At 37.4% G+C, this 21,953-nt stretch overlaps 1 protein-coding gene across 17 annotated transcripts in view; it reads left to right on the top strand.

Moving 5' to 3' along the window:
• ERC1 (ELKS/RAB6-interacting/CAST family member 1) overlaps positions 1-21,953 on the top strand; it is a 269,997-nt gene that overhangs the window by 121,231 nt on the left and 126,813 nt on the right. For 11 of the 17 annotated variants that reach the window (XM_074538921.1, XM_074538926.1, XM_074538924.1 and 8 more), the window contains 2 exons: positions 1,839-1,850; positions 16,804-16,939. In XM_074538921.1, the coding sequence (XP_074395022.1) occupies positions 1,839-1,850; positions 16,804-16,939 (148 nt within the window). The remainder of the gene's footprint in view (positions 1-1,838; positions 1,851-16,803; positions 16,940-21,953) is intronic. The other 6 variants (XM_074538929.1, XM_074538927.1, XM_074538925.1 and 3 more) reach the window with 1 other exon arrangement.

Here is a 21,953-nt window from a genome sequence, read left to right as displayed (position 1 = left end):
CAAGTGACCTCAGCATAGTGTTGTACATGCTGGTTTGCCTTCATCCTGTGCCAGCAAAAGATGCTACCTTTAACAGCAGTTGGAAGAACTGTGTGGTTCATTTAAATTCCACTGGACTCTTCTGAGTTGTAGCCTGTATGTTTTTCACTGTTAAACTGAAGACACAATATCAACATCATCACAACACAACCAAAGGATCCCTGAAACACAAAATGAGAATTTAAAATTTTTCGCCTTACTGTATTTATTCCCATGTTTAACCAACTGTTTATTTTCAAATTTTTGTTCCCTTTTGTTAAATTTGTTTGTAGTCTTGGATTTCAGTCAGAATAGTTACTTACATGTTTTTCAGTATGAATTAACCAAGGCTTTTGGAACTCTGTGAGTTACTTCGAGATCAAAGACTGAGATGTGGTGTTTGGCACTTTACAAGTCTCATCTTTCCCCAAATCCCCAGATAATACAGCCTTTACAACAGCTGTCCTTGAAGAGCTTGATTTGAAGAATGTTGGTTGAGAAGCCAAAGAAAAGTACTTTTGCATTAGTTAATCTGTTACAGAACAATAACAGCTGCTTGTACAAATTCAATACCCAACAGAGTTGATAGTAAAATTTATGTCATAAATAAGGACTTCAAATTTTATTTACATGCCTCCGTATACCAAGAGTAATAAAGAATATAGCAGTTAGCCAAAAAAATATAAATTTGAAAATATAGAAATATTTTTATCCAGTACATATCCTGCCTTTTTAGAGTGAAATTTTGCCATGGGAGAAGTACAACAAATGTTTTCAAATCCAAATTGCTACTTTGGCCATAAGGATATTTCATTTGCCTCTTTTCTGTTGACTGAAAATCATCAAATTTAAAATCAGTTTGAAAATATCTATATTTATGGTCCCTTGGACTTACCTTGCTGTTATCAGTGAAATTGACAGTAGATGCCTATGAAAGGTACTGGAGACATTTGAAAAAAAAAAAAAAAAGCAATAATGAACCTATGGGACCTCATGTTACAAAGGGGACTCCAGCATTTTGTCTTGGTCATTCTGCTGTTGAGCAATGTTGGAGAGAACTGTCAAAAAATACCTGTTTGGTCATTATTGTTCTTAGATTGCACCTTATACAGGAGAATTATATGACAGGAAGAAGAGGCAGCTGCTTTTTTTGTTTCTCTTTGGAAGGGGTGACTTCACTGTCAAAATTAAGAAAGATGAGCTTTTAGCTTTGACAAATCTTCAGGTCTCAAGGACTTTTCTCTGTGGTTGGGTTTTTTTCCTTTCTATTTAGTCCCTTTATACAAGTTGACATCATCTGCAGGAAGAGTGAAAAAATTGCATGTCTTGCTCATGGAGAGAAAATAAGCCCTTAGAAGATGTCATAAAGGAAACATCAGGTTTCATCTCAGATAGTCAAACTCTGTATTTTCAAAATGTTCATTTGAATTCTGGAAGAAGGGTACTTGCTAATGATGTGATATAAATCCAGAGTTTTCTTGTAAGATGGCTTATTTTCTTTTTCCAAGAACTGTTACATATTGGAGACTATTTTCTCTACCGAAAGTTGCCTCTAGTTGAAATGGTGTAATCTAATCTAAAGGTCCTTTTTTTCTCTTATTTCTTTTTCTTGGTTTTTGGTTTGGTTATTTTTTTTTTTAATTAGATGTCTATAAAACATGCAGCTCTGTGTTTGTGAATGGTTGTGTGTCTGTGTGTCATTACCTGATTTATATCTGCTTGTTTTGTCCTTTATTCTTGAACTGCTTTATCTCTGGACTCTGTTTTCACAAACTCTCTTTCTCTTTCGCATCTCCTCCTGGATTTGCTGCTTCCTTCAGCCTCACCTCAAGGTCAGTATCTGCTTTTAAAAGGGTGTCTATGAGACTGTCTATTCAGCTAAAATTGAGATCTTACAGAAGATTGCACATCACATTACATGATTGCAAAATAAAAGATCGGAGATTTGGTTAAGTCTGTGTAGGAGGATGGGTTGAATAGGGTGCATGTTTAGAAGGAAAGAATTTGTATCAAACCATTGTAAATCAATGCTGTTGTGCACTGGCAAGAAGGGGGATGACTGACCAATGAAGGTTGTAAAGGGAAAAACTTCAGGAACAGGAAGCTGAAGTAAGACAGTTTAAATATTTCTGGTTTTATCTGTTACTTTAAGAAGAGAAGAGATTGGCCATTGGCCATGTTCCACAATACATACACATGCTGTGGAGTGCAAAGTGGTTCCTTTGAAATACTGGTGGTACAAGCTTCAACTGCTGGATCTTTGTCATTGCCTCTGTGCCTGAAACCTTACAGGGATGTTGCAGAAACAGTTCAGGTGCAGCTTGGATGTGCTGTGCTGTCAGAAAGAACCAAGGGCTGCGGGTTCAAGAGAAGTGAATTAGCAGGAGGATGAATTTGTTGAAAACACAGTGATAAACCACTGAAGAAAGCCTGCTAAGAGACAATATGTTTGATTTGGAGTCTTTCAGCCACGGCTGATTTTTCTGTTTTTATATTTTAAAAGCTGTTGCTAACCTTAGATTTTGAGATTTCAGTAGAGTAGCTCAGAGCAAACATCTGTGGCCTAAATAACACAAGTAAGAGTACATTACCTAATGACTCTCATTTCCCTTTGAAAGCTCTGCAACCATGTCGAATTTTAGTCTTTGCTGATAAATTCTGTTGCTAGAAACTATCTGTGTCTCCTGAAGAAGGAATGATCATAATTGTTTCAGGCAATGTCTTTGCCCAGAAAGCCACTACTTAATGACTAAAATTCTGAGTTCTTATGGACCAGCATTCAACTTTGCTGTTCATGGTTAGCACTGAAAAATGTGGTGGTGGCTGGAATCCCCCGGAGCTGTGATGCTGCTGACGCCTTTAAATTGTGTCAGTGCTGTGACCTTGGTTTGGCACAGGCCCTGCACTTGTGGCCTCGGGTGAGTGTTTTTCTTCCTCCCACAAACTGGAAAAAGATTGGAAGTTAATCATGTTGTTGTCATCCATCAATACCTTCCGTGCTCAGTGTGTCATACTGGCATACTTGTAATTACTGGGGAGAGGAGGTCTGGCCTGGAATGACCCCCTTCATGTCCCAGAAGATGGAACTGCCAGGAAGCTTTTCCTGCCCTGTGAACGTTCTGCTCTGAAATAACCACTCTGCCTTTTGCTGCAGGAGCAGGACTCTGTGGGCTGGTCTGTATTTGCCTGCTACCACCAGCAAATACTTGTTTGCCTGGTGTGCCTTGGCTGATGGAGTCCTAGATGCTGTGGAATTCAGCTGTCAAAGCTGCTTTGCCTTCAATCCATACGGCTATAGGTTTTTTCAATACCTGTGCCTATGCTGGAATTAATGATAAGAGGGGAAGCAATTTTAGGGTGCTGTTTGGTTATGGTCTTTCTAAGACCTGGAGTGATTTCTCCTTTCACAAGCAATGCAACCATAACTTTTATTTCTCACATGTAGAGCATACTGTAAAATTTGGCCGGAGAAGATATGGCTGTGATTTGAGGTGACCAAGTGTTAGGATTAGGAGCTTGGAGGAGTTTTCTAAGATGTTAAAGAGATTGCCCATTCTGTCCTCACAGTTTCTTAGTTGGTTTATTGATTATTTTGGATTACTTTTTTTTCCATTTTTTAAATTATTGTGGCTAGTTGCTGAGTTTTTCATTTATTTGTTAAAATAAATCAAGAGTGTAAGGAAGTAGGTGGAATGACTGCTCTTGGAACTACAAAATCTCTGCTGGCCAGAAACAAAATTAAAAGCTTCTCCTCAGGGCAAGCAGGAAAATTGCTGTGGTTGAAGTATTAGTTTCTTTCCTAAGCATTTCAGAGTTTGCTAATTATCATTGACTGTAATATATGAAGAAATATCTAGGTATTCTACCTTGGAAGCTACTATAGGAGGCATAACTGTTTTTCTCTGAATGATGTAAAGCAAATTTTTTCAGACATCAGAGCAAATGTCTCCTGGAAAAGAACTCAGTATGGGAAAAATATGTTAGGTATGTCTATCTTCTAACAGGAAGAAATTCTCTGATTATTTCTAGAAATTCTCTGATTACTTCTGTCTCATCTAGAACAGCTCTACTTACACTAATCAATACCTCTGAATTTTCTGATTTTTTAAACTTTCATAATTTCTCTCCTGTTGACAAACTCAGTGAATCAGAATAGAACCATGTAATCCACGTCACTGTTGCTGTTGTGACCTGTATTTGCTGCTCAGAAGTCTTAAGGAACTGGAGTGGATGTCATGCTGATTCATAGTAAATAAAATTGCCTTGGAAAGCACAAGAATTAGAGCAGTTTTCTGTAAGAATTTCTTTTGCTAAGCATCTCTGCTGATGACAGCTTCCCATAAAGAACTCCCCAATGCTGGCTGAGTTCAAGAGTAATAAACCAAATAACACTATACTGATGTCATTACCTGTAGCAGTGAAAATAAATAAAAAAAATACCATAAATTCATATGCTCCAGTTCTTCTAAGCTGTTCTTTTGAATGTGTCACAAAAGTTGAGACAGATAAAGATAAAAAGACAATCAGGTGTTAAAACAAGCAACTGCAGGTTTTTTGAGGGAAGAATGAGCTATATTGATAATGCAGAAATAACATTTCATGCCTCAAACTAGGTAACAAACAGCTTAACTGGACAGGAGATATCCCACAGAATGCTTGTCTTTTAGTGCTCTGCTTTCTACTGTCAGATTTTCTGCTAGTTTGGATCACATAATTGATTGTACTGTCTGCCATGTTTTAAAGCAAGTAATCCACTTCTAAGAATAAATTTTTCCAGATTATTTTGCTGTACAAAAGAGAATTTGATGCTTTAGAAAGTAATAATGAAATTCTGTAAACCTTGTTTCCCCAAGCAAGGTGGCTTGGTGATTAGATGAGTACAGGCCGGTGGCATGAATCCAGGTAAAAGTCTGCTGAGAGTGTATCCATGTAAAATTAAATGTCAGTGTAGCAACTCAAGTGTAGCCTTATAAAATCAAAGTGAAAACAAAATACTAAATCTGAGGGGATTATTTCAGTCCTTCTTCCAGAGCCTTAAATGTATATTCAACAGAACATATCTAACCACTGAAGAAATATTTAAAACGTCATCCTTCTGTAAGAAAATAGAAGATAATACTGTATAAAATGTTCAGAGTGCAGGAAACTCAGGGTGCTATTCAATAATTCTTTTAAAAAGCCAGACCAAAACAGCAGAGTACTTAGTGGCAGGCATGTAGTCTGTGGTACCTGTGGGCTTTTCTGTGTGCTGGAAATGCCTTTGCACTCTGCTGGACCTCCAGGTAGCCATGGATCTGAGCACTGACAGCACGCCAGGGCGCTCAGGAGAAATTTTACTGCAAGTGTGGCTGGCTCTGCAGTTTCATACCTTCAGGGGACTCCAGGTCTTCACTCTGCCATAATGTTGGTCATTAACCATGTCAGGAAGTGATGAAAATTTGAAGTTGTGTTGAGTTAGCTGTGGTTTTAGCTCAGCAGAGGCAGAAACGTTATCTTCAAAGAAGTTTCCATTTTTATATTTTCTTGGCTGTCTCCAAAAGACAGCAATCTGTAGTAGTTGTTTTCTATTCAATATATGTTTCCCGTAGTTCTACTTAGAGCAAAAATGGCTTTGGAATTATTTACACTAAGAAGTACTCTTTTTAAAAGAGTTATCTGATCCTTTTGAGTGAGAAGAAATATAGCTGCTTAGGGATGATAGTGGGGAAGGAAAAAAATAAAGGCAGTGTAGGTCTCAAAATAGAACTGTGGTTTTCCTTAAAAGAAGTTGTTGGCATAGCCTTTCAAATTTGCTTTAGATATAGTGATTATCAGACCTTTCCTCTTCTGTTGAAAGTGGAATCTCTACCTACTCTATGATTTGGAAGGTTGAACAATTGTTTTATTAAAACTATACTATATTAATATTATATTAAAGAGATATTAAACTATACTATACAAAGAGACTAAAGAAAATTAAAGAAAAACTCATGACTGTTTGAGATGGTTAGGACACAGTTTTGACTTAATTGGCTAAGGAAGCATAACAATCTCAGTAGAATCTAATTACTGAATCCCTTCAGGTAAACAATCTTCCAAACATATCTCACATGTGTAAAAACAGCAGGAGTAGTGAGTAGAGATAAGAATTGTTCTGTCTTCTCTCTGTGATTCTCTAGGAAAAATCCTAGGAGAGAGAATTCTGTCTCTCTGTTCAGAGAGTGTGAGTGCCCAGTTTGTTGAGGCAGCATTTTTCTGCTGTGAGATTTTCCGCTGCCTCGGAAGTCACTGGTTGGTTGCAGGTTGAGTCTGTGCCAGTGCCTGAAGTGGAACCTTTTGTTCTGGTGTTGCTTGTGGAGTTGAGGTTGCACTGCTGACCTGCACACAAGGTGTGCCTCAGATGGGAGCCCCTGAGCCCTGGTGTTTCAGATGTGCCTTTCACTGCCTCACTTATCAATTGAGAGCGTTACTTCACTGCTCGCTGAGCTCATGTTTTCCATCCTCATTCCTGTGAAACCAGCTTCCCTAACAGGCCTATGCATCATCTCCGCAAATAATTTCTCATCTTCTGCATGAAAAATATGTTAGATAAGCAGGGATATTTATTACAGTCATACAGCTTATGGATTCAGTGAATATTTCTGTTGCTATCAGTCAGTTAATTGGAAATCATTCCTAATCACTTTACTGAAAAATCAAAACAAAATTTCTTGTCCATGAAATCCCAAGTTGGCTATTAAAGATACTGCAAGATAAAAGCATGCTTAACATTCTTAGCCTAAAATTAAATTAGAAAGCTCTTTTTCCCCCCCTTTCCCTTTCTCTTCTATGGCTCTCTTCCATTTCATTGTTCTTGCAGGGTGGTGTGTTCAAGTATTCCCTCCTTCTGCATGATGTGTTCTTCATCTGCAAACAATAGAGGGCCCTTTCATACTGGAATATGTCAGCTTTTCTAGATAGTCTTCTTGAAGTACCCCAGGCAATTCAGACAGATTTAATCAAGCTCTCAGTTACTTACTTAATATCCTGCTTATCCAGCAGATAGGCCACTCTTCTTAATTAAGAGAAATGGGGTTTTTTTCACTTCCTTAGAGAACAAAATATTTCCAGTTGTCACTTTCTGTTCATGGCTGAGTAATTAACTCCCATCTCCAAGGGGTGAGGTGCCTCCTCTCCCTTTAGTGACCCAGCATACTCCTTCCAATGTAAAGTGCTTTTACATGGAGCATTCCTATGTATCTGTTTACAACACTGAACAGATTTGATGGAATTTGGGATCAAGGATGTTGATAGTTTTGGGGTGGCAGTGGGATTGGAATTATTCAGTTCCAGCTTCCTTCCTCCAAGCACTTTGGAATTAACTTAACAGGTAAATCTCTTTTTTAAAATTCTTTTTATACAAAACCGAAAGTGACCAAGAATTACAAACCTGAGTTGCAAAATGCTCTCTGTAAATGCACAAAGGCCTCATTTCATCCTGGAAGTTACAGCTGCCAGCAAGTGGCAGTTGCCAAGCTGGAGTGCTCAGGGCCAGTCTTGACAAAGAAAGCAAAAGGTGCCAACCCAGCAGAAAAGTGAGGCTGCTTTCCTTCTAGTTCCTCCTCTCCTGGGGGTTAAAAGAGAGGTGACATAATGCAACTTTACCCCATAAATATCTGTAAGGATAGAACTCTTATTATAGTGGGATGCTGTGCCTTTGAAAATGCATTCCTTTGGGAGCGCCACTATTGTGTTCATCCCTGGATCTTTCCTTAAACTTATCCTAATCTGTAATTGTCTGCATTGTATTTTCAGTTTAGTTCCTTGAGTCTGCAGAGTTTTAATAAAACAAGTGTATTCCTGGTTTTCAGATGGTAGCATTCTTGGTTTTGTGGGATGCCCCTGATTTCTCATGTTATTGTCCCAAATTTTTAAATGTTGTTAACTTAAAATCAACTACTAGATACATTCGTTTCACTTTTCAGTGTGTGATTTTTCACTTTCACAAATCAATCAGAATATGTTAGCAATTTCAATTAGTAATAAATAGCTTAGAAATAGTTTTTTTTTAATTACTAACTGCTAGCAATATATGTAAAATACATGAGAGCAAACACATTTTCAGTATTTAGGATGTCAGCATATTTTAAAGGATTGATACCTCAAATCAGTGTGAATTGCCTTTATTTTAGCACTTGCTTCTCTTGCTCAATTTTTTTTTTCCATCGTTTACTTTAAGGTCATCCTGTATGGAAAAAAAAACAGGAGAAAGTGTTAAAGGAAATTGATTATCAAAACTTTAGTAGGTATACTGCTTAAATGTATACTGCTTAAATGTATAAGACCTATCTTGCTTTTTCAACATACAGCTATGAAGAGGACAGAATGATAATGTTCAACTTTATCCCAAATTCCTGCAAATTTTTGGAAAGGACTTTTCTCTCTTCATAGCTTGTTTACATACATATAGATGTGTAAGCTACTCTAGCATGGTTTTTAAATGCCTAGTTTTAAAATTTCCTTCTCCTTACAATAACTTTTTGTTTGGTTGCAATGGCTAATTTTTATGTTTGATTTTTGGTTTTAGTTGTTGTTTGTATTGGGTGTTATTTTAGAAGGAATTAGAAAATATTTGCCCATCTGAAAGAAAACAACTGCTGTATGGGGATTTGTTTTGTCTTCTGGCTGGTGGGATTGCAGTTAAAAAAGACTTGTGTTATCTTGGATCACAAAATACCCTCTGAAACTGCAATAAAATGCCGTTCAACACTTTTTTCAGCCATGTGGGGCAGGTCTCTTGGGCAGAGAGTGGCTGGCTGTGTGTGATCTGTTCACAGGGCAGTTGCTCTGTGAGCTGCAGTTGAAGGTGAGGAGAACAGCACCTGTGGGACTTCTTCCCACACTGTTCGGGCCAATTTCAACTAAGCCAGCATGTTGCAGGGCAAAGGAATCCACACCAAAGCCTAATCAGCCATTTTATAAATGTCATTTTTGGCTTTGCATCTGTTTGCTCAGTTAACAAAAGCAGGAAAAAAATACAGCAGAACAAACTTATTTTTGAACAACTGGATGCTTTTATTAAGGTCCTTAAAATATTAGTATTTTTCTTAACAAAGGAACACCCATACCACTATGTTACAGGTTTATTTCAGAATTCACCTGAAGTTTGTTTTTAATGTTCCTAGCAACAATCAAAACTAAAAGTTGCAAGCTTTTAAGGTTAAAGGTGTCTTTTCTAGTTCAATTGCTGTCAGCTTTCAAAAATAGTTATCAAATGTATGATTAATTTGATATTTAATCACTGAAGTTTGAGTTAAAATTTTACACTAGTTATGAAATTATGGTAATGTATTCATTATTTTCATCACAGAATTTGGTTCCAGGAAATAGATGCTGAGAATTTAAGTAGTTGGGAAGCTGTATATTCATTTATTAGTCTTTTTTTTTTTAGCTGCACATTGGCTGGACAAATAGGTGCAAAGGATTCTATCTACAAAACTGTAATTAGAGATTAATGAAAACATGAGTTGCTATAGAGGTTTACCAGAAATATTTAGTGTCTTATTGTATTTGGCCCTGTCTAAAAGCAAACCTTTGGTTTGCTTGATGTGATATGGACTTGTTGCACTAAAACAAAGACACTTTGTTTAATCTCTGCTGATAATCCATCAATTTCAGCCAGTTGGTTGGAGCAATTTTTCTTTTCTTACTTTTTTTTTTGAGAATACTCAGCAGCATTTGACTTTGCCATTGTATGTAGCTGGGCTTCTGTCTTGTGAGTGGAGAGCGCCCTGGTTAATTCTGGTTTTGTTTTTTTTAATTCCCTCATGAAATATTCCATCTAGCATTAATAATAACTTATGCCACCTTATTACTTGGTAGGCCTCATCTTTTGCTAATGAGTCAGGTGATAGATTTCTTTTCCAAGGTGTTTCTAAATTATAGGAGGGTTGGGATAACATTTTTTTGTTAGATTGATTTTCTAGATTTATATGGCGTGTGTTCCCCTATCTCATATCTTCCCATCACCTGTTTCTTGAAGAAAATCTTTGTGTTGTTTCAGCTACAGGGAGAGATGTGCTGACTGCATCAGGAAATGTGCATTCTATAATGTAAATAATTATTATTACTAAAGAAAGCCAGTGGTCAGTGTAAAGTCAAGATCTGGTTGAAGGCTTGACTTTAACACCTCTTGATTCAGACACTGTTGAGCTCCTGTCCCTAAAATCTGGAGCAAGTGAGTTTCCCACAGCCTTCACCCCTTGCCTCCTCCAGTGCTGACCTGAACACACACCTTGTTTTCAGAAATCAAAGTTTCCTAGCCTCAGGAAATGAAGTGCACCCCTCATCTCTTAAAGCCACCACGGGACAGTTTGACTCACATGCAGCAGCCCAGTCACATTTTCAGAATCTGCTAATATTTTCATTGGCACTCCTTACCTTGTCCTGTAAGTGGTGCAGAACAGCAAGGAGCAGTGTAACAAAATGATGAGAGGTTTTGGGAGGAGTTCACAGGCAGGAGAGGTGGCTGAGTGCTGTTAAACAAGAACAGTTTAAGTGTGGTGATTGGGTTTTAGCTTGGATGCGATGACCAACAGAAATGGTAATGTTAAACCAAGTTTCTGAAGCATAGTGAAATTATTGTTTCTTTTAGGTAGTAATTTAATGCACCATTTTTGATCTTGTTATAACATTGAAGGGCAGTGACGAAGTAGTTGAGAAGCTGGAGCTGCTGTGTACAGCCAAGGCCCAGAGAACACTTAAAAAACCCAGCCATACAAAATTCCACATAGATCTTCAGCAGTGTGTAATTCCCCTGATCCTACTTTTTTGAATGTGTAAGTTGAAGAACTTTGTTCAACCCTTGGCAGCTGTCAGTCACACACCCAGTTGTGGTGATGGGGCTGTGTGGTGTGGTCAGTCCTGTTTCCTTCATTGCTGATTTATCTTCCCTTTATCACTTGCTTTTTTGTGAGGTGAAGCAATAAGCAATTAGGCTTTCCAAACACTGCCATTATTCTTCATGATTTGGTGACTAACCCTAACTAAGGTAAAGTGAGTTTTGAGCAACTAGAAACCAAATCAAAACCTTTTAGAACATTTTTTTCCCCCCTCATTTTCAAAATATTTTTGGGAAGAGTTTTTCCTTGATTTCCTTCTGCTGCATGCCCCAGAATGTAAATATTTTTCTTTGTGTACCAAAACTACAAAGCAAGAAAAGCCAAACAAACTACCAAACTACCAAAACAAAGCAAGAAAAGCCAAACAACTCACCTGTATATCACTTCGTGTATTCGTGATCTTTTAAATTCAGAAGTTATGGTTAAGGGTATGGCCAGCTAAAATATTATGTAGAGGCAGACCTTAAAAACAAAGTGACAGAGGAAATTTTTGGGGTAAATATTGTAATTTGGACACTTCTTAGGACTACAGAGTGCTTGGAGATCTTTGGCAATGATAGCACCACTCTCAAGGAGGGCAGTGGAAGGTGCTGATCTGTCTCTGGGACCAGCGATGGGACACGAGGAAAAGGAATGAAGCTGCATCAGAGGAAGTTCAGGCTGGACATGAGGAGCAGGCTCCTCACCATGAGGGAGCAGAGACGTGGCCACAGCTCCAAGGCTGACAGGGTTCAAGCTGAGTCTGACAGTGCTCTCAGTGGTGTGGTTTAGGTTTAGGTAGTCATGCAACAAGAGGGAGTTGGACTCAATGATCCTTCTGGGTCCCTGCCAGCTTGAAATATTCAATAATTCTATTCTATGTATTGTAGAACCTAATATTTCATAACACAAGGCACTTTGGCAATACAAAACTAACTAGCATATTAAGTCATTGCATCCAGTTTTCAGTGTAGGATTTTTCAGTCATGTTGACTATTTTTTCAATATAAGTCATGTTGGGGAGCAAAGTGCTCTTTAAAGCGTCTGAAGTTCATCTGTCCATCAGGATTAGCAGCTGCAGCAGCAGTGGAGTGTCCTGTGGGTGGTGGTAATGCTGCAGCAATGAAAGCTTGAGCTCAGCAATCCCTCTGACATGGCTGACAGACACATGGAAATATTTCTGAGTGCCTAAGTCAGATGAGTAAAACAAGCTGTTTCTCTAGCAGTGCACAAGATGTGCATGTTTGTTCCTGGTGTGTGAGCCATTGTGTGAAATGTAGCATGTGTGTCTACACTTTGTATTGCAGGGGAGCTTTGGTGGTGGTTCAAAAGCATTCTAAATGTTTGCTTAACCGGGATTGTTCTAAAAACACCTCTGTGTGTTCGCCACGTAAATGTGAAGTAAAAATATGTTCAAATATAATACTAACATTCAAATTAACTTATTCATATTTTCAGTTAACATTTTATCAACTTCTGTATTACAAGAATAACATCTGAAATTATGTCAGAAAAGATAACCAGATGCAGATAATTGCTTACATTACATTAATGTGTAGCATGAAAATCCATGTGAGAAGAGAATTAGCAGCTGTATGTATGCTGATGTGCATTACAGTAAAAGATAATGAGATCAGTGTCAAAATGAAAAAAATATTGACATTAATGCAGAAAAAATAATTTCATAAAAGCCTTTAAGAAATGGATTATGTAGCAATTGGTATTCTTAGTGAGGAAAGGTTTTCCCAATGGCTGATGGGTAACAAAGTGGCTTGCCACTTTTCAGGAATGCCTGATGCTCCACTGGTCTTCAATAGTTTATAATTGTCCTCCGGTTTTCAAATAATTTAAAAATGTGAAATCTTCTCATTTGAAGTTTTTTTATTGCTTATTGTGATTCTTTGCCTTTATTCCCCATGGTGTTGGGCTATATTTCATCACTGGAAATGCAAGAATTTCATAGAGAAGTGGAAAGGTGGAAAGACTTCTTTGGAGAGCTTTACTCTTTCATTAAAAAAAGAGTAAAGCCATAGATATGAACAGTTGGTTTCAGTGTCCAGATGAGGAAATTTTAAGGGATTTTTTCATCAGGCATGTGGACTAAATTGGGCTCCCAAAGTCAAAGGATGTGAAATGTTTTATTCTGAAAATCTTGGCCTGTCTTTAGCTGAAAGACTTTGGGGTTTGTATTTTTAAATCAGAAGCCTGAATTTGATTCTACTTCCTTTTATCTAATTCATTAGTCTGTAACAGTACTTGGCATACCATGAAATGGAGAAAAATTCAAAATAATGGAAAAGAGTTTTCACTTTTGAGGGCAAAATGTTGTAGGAGATGGACTTTCAAAAAAGTTATCTTAAAATTGCTGTTAAAAGTGCAAAAGAAATTGTTATTTCCAAAATGAGTGGGATTCTTCATTGTAATTCAACACAAACATTCTCAATAGATTTTTCTTCTTTTATATATGACTATAATATTTTTAGTATGTGATTTGAGGTGACTCTGAGTAAACATCTTCTGAGGGGAGGGTTTTTGGCTTTTGTTAGTTTTGTGGTTTCTTCTGGTTCCAGTTGATATCTTCTTCAAAGCTTTATCTCAGTGAATGTGACCTGGCTCTCCAGCTTTAAGTAGAACTGCCTGAATTCTTTTTCTCTTTTTTAGCCCTGTTTTGCAAAGATATTTCTGTAGGAATGTGTATTTATGGTAATACTTAATGCACTGTATCTTTCAGAAGTTCATTAGCTGTTTATTTTGTGATGAAAGCCCACATGCACATTGCAAGTTGCTGTTTGCTGTTGCTGTACATGCAGACAGTGGTGCTTTCTAGAAAACATTCTTAAACCTCTAAGGTCTTGCCATCATTGTACATAAATGTACATAATGTACATAAATCATTCTCTTTTTACTACTTTTAATCTCATGCAAATTTTTTCAGTTTTAATAAAAATACTCTTAGAGATTAAGGATTTTATTTTAAATTTTGCTGTCCCTTTGAGAGGATATGTGCTCTACATATGAGCAATTTATTCAAAAGAGTTAAAATAACATTAAGCTTACAAAATGAAGCTCTAAAACTGAGGGAGTTGCAGAGCTTTGTTTGTTTCTTTGTGTTTCTTTTTTCCTAATAAGCTTCCTTGTGCGCATATATTATGAAAAAAATTCCTCTTGACTGTCTCCTCATAAAATGTACCAGTTGCAGCATGCTCACTTAAGTCACGTTCTTTCTGTAATTTTATTTTATTGTTCCAGTTCAGTATGTGGTCCAGTTCTGCACATTGTTCAGTGGTGGTGTGAAGATGAAATTGAAATCATCAGTAGTACTGCAGTGTTTAAAATAGCAACAGAATTGAGTTATTGAGCAGTGAATGGGGTGATACCTAATAAGCCAGCTTTTGAGGTCTGTTGATATTAAAAATATGAGTACGTATTTAAATATTTTAAAAGATTGTTTGCATATTTCAAGGATGGTTCTCTGACTGGCTTTGAAGACTGAAAGTTATTTGGCAGAGAAGGAAGATCATTATTTACAGAACCACAGTATGAAGTCTTCAGAGCTTCACAGAACTTTCATGGTATAAATGTCAAAGGGCTGTGGACTTGTAAATGCTGGACCTTTTGCATGACTATCTGCATGAGGTATTGCAAAAGTGAGAATTTTCATTTGGTACCACGGGCATTAAGATGAGATGAAATGTGTATTCATCTATCAAATGACTCCAAGCCTTGTTGGGTTTATAGATTTGGAGTTTCATGTAACCTTCCGAGATTTATACAATTAAACAGTTGGGGAAATTCTAGTTACTGCCGCAGATGCCTGTATCATTTGAAAACTTTGTAGCCCAACTTTTGTTCCTTTTTCACATCAGAGATATGGAGGGATAGTTGTGTCTTGTACATGATTCAAAGCCAGGTTAAATGGAGCTTTGAGCAACGTGGTCTAGTAGAAAATTTTATGAAGATTGATCTCAGGATTACAAGCACTAGGTAATTTGAAGACTTAACTTTAATAAAGCTTGTTTTTGTCTCCAAACATCTACCTAATCTATTAGAATGTCATTAATTTTGGTTCGCACCAAAATTAATGTCAATAGTACATGTCCTTATAACTGCCCATCTCTTTGAAATACATATTTTGTTTGAGAACACTTTGGACCATGTAGGAGATTATCTATTTCAGATAGATAATCTATTTTGAAGAAGGTTAGGGCTTTATTAAGATTGTTGTCTCTTCTCTAACTAGTTGGTTATAATAATAAAGATCAGTTTCCCAATATGTGAATCTAGCTTTGCAAATTTATAAAAAAATACTTAATTCCTCTAATTTTAATTTAAAAATTGAGTAAAAATTCTCATATGGAATTGAATGTGTTGAGCTGACATATTTTCATTTTCTGCAACGCCTTAGCTGTACTTTTTGTGTTTATTTTATTGGACAGATAGAACTGTGTATTGTACAAGCTGAGCTGATGCCAGCATAATATTTCCAATAAGTTGTTTAATCACTGAGCAAGTCTGCTTTCAGACTGGGCAATGAGCCCATTGCCAGTGTGCAGCACTGGGTTAGAATAACTCAACAATTACACTGGTGGTGTTTAAAAAGCATCCTGACTCAAATCAGCTGTAACTCTTGGACAGGATAGTTAAGTATGCCAATAATTTTTTAACATCATCAGAAAAGAACTTTCATTTTTTATTGGTCTCCAGAGGCCATCAGCACTTTTTCACGCGAAGAGTTTGTTTTAGCACCAAGGAAAATTTGCTGTTTTCACGATTTTCCCAGCCTCAGTTGGCTTACATTGGAAAAAAGCAGAGCTCAGAGTGTTTTTGGAGGAACTCAAAACACTGACTGGTCATATGCCACGTAATTTGAACATAAATATGTCACAAAGAGATACGTTCTTGATCGTACTTTTGTTAGGAGTTCTGAAGAAAATATTAAAGAAGGGTTGTTTGTGATCTGTTCTAAAAGTATTTCTGAAATACAGAAGAAACATTCTTCCCTGTCTGTGTGGATAACATACCAGATCTGAAGCTGGTATATCATTCTGTTTTCTAAACAGTAAATTAAAGAGCCGCCTTTACTACTTGCATGATGTTTTGGGGAAATCTTGCAACCAAAGAATCTGACTTTTATTCCAAAATCCAAACTCCAGATATAATTATGGAGAAAAGGGCTGAGGAAGCAAAGCTAGCCTGTTTTGTTTTGATTGGACTAAAAGTTTAGACTTAAGTTCTCTGTGGTCAGGAGGCTGAGATTAAAGAGTCTGTAATTAGATTCAATACTCCATGTGTCTTAATGCCCTGAAAGGCCAAACCCTGTCTGCAGGCAGTGGTAGCTGCCAGGATCATCAAAAATAGTCCATAGATGTAAGTGAAAAGGAAATGATGCACACTTTCTCAAATAGTTTGTTCTTACTTGTATCTTGTTTGGGTAAAAAGAAAGGATAGGAAATTCCTCAAAATATCAAGAAAACAGGTAGATCTTGAGGTTGAAAAGAAATTCGTTTACCTCTGGCAACAGATTGCCTAATTCTTGTAGGTAATCCTCTATATTCAAGTGTTTCAGTAGTGCTCCTCATGTGTTCCTCACATTAGATACAGTGGTACTCAAAGCAAAATGGGTTATTAGATTTTTGTGGTTTTATTTGTACATGTGTGTGTGTGAATATAGAAGAGTTTTCTTCCTCAAAGCTGGAAGAGGACAGGTGCATCTTTTGATTAACAGTTTATTGATCAAATTATAATTACCAAATGCTTTTGTTTCAGGAATTTTCTAGGTCAGGTTAATAGTAATGAGCAAAATGAAGCCTTCTTTTGGCTCATTTAACAGTGGAGAGTAATGCTTAAGGATGGGTTTGGTGCTGGTGACCTTGTGCCAAGGAAGTGGTGGCACTTGATGGTGCCACTGTGCTCTGGACCACGCTCTGAGTGCTGCTCTCTTTTGCAGGCAAGTTAAAGATCAAAACAAGAAAGTAGCAAATCTGAAGCACAAAGAACAAGTGGAGAAAAAGAAGAGTGCACAGATGCTGGAGGAGGCCAGGAGACGAGAGGATAACCTTAATGACAGCTCCCAGCAGCTTCAGGTAATGTGGGAATTGATTAATGCAGTTGGGATAATGAGCCAGGCTGACCTGCCTGGCTCTCTGCTCTACCTCCTGGTCTGTTCTCATAGCTTTTACCTATTTGTCCCTGATTGTTTAAAAAGGCACATCAATCCCACAGCATTTCATAGACAGCAGCCTCTCTCCGTTGCCTTCATAGCTTCCTCAATTTTCATAGGAGGAAAATGTACTTTTAACTGTCAACTTGGTTATGAAGTGCATCGTTGAAGTAATTATATCAATTCCATATTGAGATTGGGTGTGACATTTCTTTCTTCTCTGCTCTACTAACAGCCTTTTTCTTTAGCTGTTTTGTCTGCTTTCCCAGCTGGTTTTACCTTATATTGGTGTCCTTTCTTCAGTAAATGAAAGTTAACCAAGTAAGTATTCCTAGAGAAAGCTGGAGTTACTGTGAGGTGACTGGAGGACCACATTTTCTATTGTAGTCATGCTTGTTTACCTCATGAATTCCTGGTGTGCTTTCTGGTCAGTTGGCTTTATTTCTGAAGTGATCATGCTGCTGCCCCACAGAGTTATCTGGTTACCTCAAATCTGCCCAGGCATAAGAGAGTCACTGGTATAAAAGCAAGTCAGATATTTCTCAGTGTGCTGTGTATTGAGATTAGCTGCAGGAGGTTTATTCAAAAGGTAAGTTTTCAATTGCTGTCATAAAAATATTAAAGTAGTGGCATGGGGTACAGCAAAGATACCATGATGCTAAGTGTGGAGATAATAGATATTTTGACTGTGTTTTCTTTAATTTACAAAAATAACTTTCTTTTTGGTGAGTGAAAATAAACATGGAAACTGCACCCTACCTTGTAGTCTTTCATTCTGTTAATCTTTAAAGATCAAACCTTTCTTTGTTTTCCTTTTTTATTCTTTTTATCAGCCACATATCTTAATACGTCTACAGTGAAGACACAGAATACATCCTAAGGGTTCTCTAGTAAAGATAAATTCTTTCCTTATGGGATGATGGGGGGATGTTTTCAGCTAAAACTTTGAAAGAACCACAGCAACACATGTCCATGGAATGCTCTCAGATGCACCATTTTGTGGTTTTCTCCATCAGCTCCAGTCCTGTGTGTACTGGGCAATGAAATAGTTAAGTTCCAAGTGTATGAGAATGATTTCATAACTGCAGACCTTTATAAAAGGCGGGAATGTGGGATTTCTACATCTGCTAATGGCTTTTGTGGCTCTAGTGCTACGGCAATTCACAAGGCTCTCGTTATGTGGCAGTTATGTTTGAATAACACGGTCCTCCTGGTATTAGTGAAATGTCTTTAAAAATTCCTGAAACTACTACAATATTTGGTTAGATTCCTAATCTGCATTTGAGTAAATCTATATTTCAAGTGTGAAAAGACGGCTGGTGCTTCACATTTTCCTTGCAATTACATGGGTGGTGTATTTATTGAATGACACCATTCCATCAGACCGTAATCTTTGTTTTTATGTGGCACTTCAAGATTTTAAAAGGAATGCCTTCCTTTTCTGGCTCTCCCCCCACAATTATTCTTTTCTTTCCCTTTTTATTTTTTCGGTCTTCTTCACATATGTAATACACTGAAAAAGCCTAAAATTTATTATCTCTGCTATTTGCATACTGAAACCACTTTTTTTTTCTTTTTTTTTTTTTTTTTAAGAAACAGTAAATTGTGTAAAATGTTTGTACCACATAGCAATGAACAGAGAGTGATATTTCAGTTACTAAGAACTTTAAGTTCTGCTAAAACTATTTAACACCAGTTTCTGGTGCATCAAGGAGATGGTACAGCTTTGGTGGTAGCTGTGAGGCAGCTTTTGTTGAGAAAAAAATGGTGTTGCTTTACATCAGACTTCTTTCAGAATGTATAGCTTCCCTTACAATTTCTTACCCAATTCTTTAATTATAAAGTGTTTTAAGTAGTTGAGATATCATAGATATAAAAATATGAATAGCATGGATAGCTTTACGTTTTCCCATTCAGATTTTCCAACTAGAGATCTCTGTAGGGCAGTACATACTTTTTTGCAGTTTGCTTATGTTTTGGTTTATTCTGCACTGGTGTCTTTGCTTTCTATATAGTTATATGCAAGTTTTTTTGACACTAAAAATCAACATTATTAAATGCATTATTAAATAAAATAAGATTGAAGTGTGAGGTGATAGTCAACATTGAAGTGTGCAGGTTATCATGGTATTAATGTTACTTGGTTTTCCCTAGTGCTTTTCCTGATTTTGAGAACATAATTGTCCTGTTTGGGTGGGCTCTGTTTTAGAGAGCCTTTCCCCATATTCAGCACAAGGCTGAAGGGAATGCTTTTATTCACAGAGGAAAAAGGTCTGTATGCTCTAATGAAAATATCAGGTTAAGGTAAAATATGGAGTGTTTAATGACAAGTGACAGGTTCAATAAAAGCTCCTTCCTTTAGAAGAGCCCTCTGCTTACAGCCTCCCTCTCTCAAGGACTGCAACATTTTGGTTTCCTGGAAGTAAAATTTACCCAGAACCGCATTTCAGTTTGTTAGTTGTGGAGACCTGTCTTCTCTCTAGGCTCTTAAAGGGCACTGCCTTGTAATTGATTTTAAAAAAAATTAAACCTGAGTGGACTGTAGATATTTAACTTTTTTTTTTTTTTATGCAACCATTGTTGGCTTTGGGGTCAGGACACACAAGCACCAATTTCGGATAATTTTGGTCTTGGTGGTTTTGGCTGGAATTAATAATAAGCCATTATGAAATGCTTAAAAATATATGATCTGCATGTTCTTGGGTTGACTGTCTGCAATCTAGTCAAATAAACAGGGTCCCAAGCACACAGTGCCCTGCTCTCCTCTCTGTCCCTACCAGGCCTGTGGTTTCTTTCTTCCTGAGGCCAGTCACAAAATGTTCTTTTATTCACAGAGCTCTGATGATGGAAATTTGGTATTTTTGGGAGTGGGGGAAGAATGAAAACCATAATGTCTCAATTCTAGAGATGGATAAATGGCTTTCCAAATTTGTCTTTTCCTCCTGGGTTCCCTTAAACCACAACTCTCCAGAGATCTGGGAGGCTGATGAGTGTCTGGTCTATAAGCAGGATAAAAAAAAAGCAAACTGTTGGGTTGGAGTAGAAATTTTGTGCTTGAAGTGACTAAAGCTTGGCTATTGTGAAAAATAATTGATCTTCTGTTTAGTCCAAGAGAGAGAACATTTACTGAAATTTCATTATATTTGAATGGATACTTCAAGCTGACTTCTTAAAGAGAGTATGCGTATTTTCTTGTCTTATCACTCTAGCATATTCTGAAGGTTTTCTAGAACTTTCAGAATATCCATGCTGGGGATTTGTGTGCTGGTGAATCCGTGTTGCAGCAGGTGTCCATCAGTCTCTAATGGCTGCTGACAAACTCTGTGTCCAGATGATGTGTAAGATGTGTTCGAGTGGTTTAATGAGCAACTGTAGAGAGCTAGTAAACTTATTAGTTCTTTTTTTTTTCTTTTTCCACACCTAAGTTTAGATAATGTAATGTATATTCCTAATCCATGAACTGTAGATGCAAGTGTATGCTGTTTGTTTCTTGTGATAGTTTATTTCTTTTACCATATTGGAAAAACCTATCATTCCAGGAAAAGCTCTACTTTTAATATAGACAGATATGCAACTTTATGTTCAGTAATGTTTTTACTGTGATCCAGGTGAAGCTCAATGAAATGGACAGATAAGCAAATACCGTCTAATCAAATGAACTTTATAAATTCATTAAATGTCAGCCACAATGCCCCAAGGCTGCCAAGTGTATTAGAGGCATTTGGACAATGCCCCCAACAGCATGCTTTAACTTTGGCCAGCCCTGGGCTGGGTGGCTGCTGGAGTAGCTTCCAGCTGAAGTAGTCCTTTGTGGTTAACTCTTTGTTATGAGACATCCCTGCATGTGCACACAGTCACTGCCAGCACTCAAAAACCTGGAAACCCAAGTGGAGCCCAGTCCATCTGAGCTTAAATCACTGAAGAATTTCCTCTTGATATGCTATGATTGGATCTTGAAGGTGGGGTGGATGAAGTTTTTTCATCTCATCTCTTTATAGTAATGTTATGCCATAATGAAAATTATGTTGTGTTCTCTTTTGGCTGTTACTAAAGCCAGATTATGCTTTCATACTTAATCTCTGAACTTGTTTTTGGATAGTGAGTACAAAATTTCTGAATAAATGGTTAAAGGAAACCTTTCCAAGCCTAAAGTTCAAGATCTTCTCAAAAATTTGCATCAGATTTGACGCAAATTGGTTGTGCTGGTTAAATGTGTTAGGTGCTTTCCTGGGATAAGTGACTTTCAAGTGTGGAGCTCCTGGCTAATTTCTCTTCCATATAAACCACTGCTATATCAGATTCCAGCCTTGGCTGCCAGATGAGTGCAGCTCAACATGTTACAGCCCAGAGAACACTCAGCTGCTCCATTTCAGCCTGGCAGAAATCTGTTCTTTAAAGCCATCTTGCATCTGCAGGGTTTGTTCCAGAGCACAGTCTGACATACCAAACATGTGTCTGCTCACTGAGCTCAGATGCACCTTTGGGAATTGCTCAGATCTAAATGTTCTTTTTCCTCTCGCTTCCTCTCCCAGTGCTTTTTAAACATTAGTTACATCATGGAGAGGTTTTGGCCTCCCTGTCCTGGGTAATTCCCTGTGCTGCCCAGCCTTGGGGTGTCAGTGTTCCTTGGGCCTGACTGGTGCCATCAGCACTTCCTCAAGTGGCTGTAATTTCACTTAAGGCTGCATTCAGGTCTAGGTCATCCTCATCCTGTCCTCCAGGACAGACCTCGTGGCATCAATTGCTGAAAGAATACCAATTCATTTTGCAATTCATTTTTAAAGAAATTTTTTAGTATTTTTTTGAAAGGATGAGTTTTTCTTGTCAGTTAACAAATAGGATGAAACTTAATATTGTTACATGTTCTCAATAACTTAGCTAAAGTTATTTAGCTATGTGGTTCTGAGGTAATGTGAATCAGTGTTTTACTGTTTGCT

Source organism: Zonotrichia albicollis, chromosome 4 (assembly GCF_047830755.1).
Source record: "Zonotrichia albicollis isolate bZonAlb1 chromosome 4, bZonAlb1.hap1, whole genome shotgun sequence".
Classification (NCBI taxonomy): Eukaryota; Metazoa; Chordata; class Aves; order Passeriformes; family Passerellidae; genus Zonotrichia; species Zonotrichia albicollis.
This window is presented reverse-complemented; position numbering and strand designations above follow the sequence as displayed.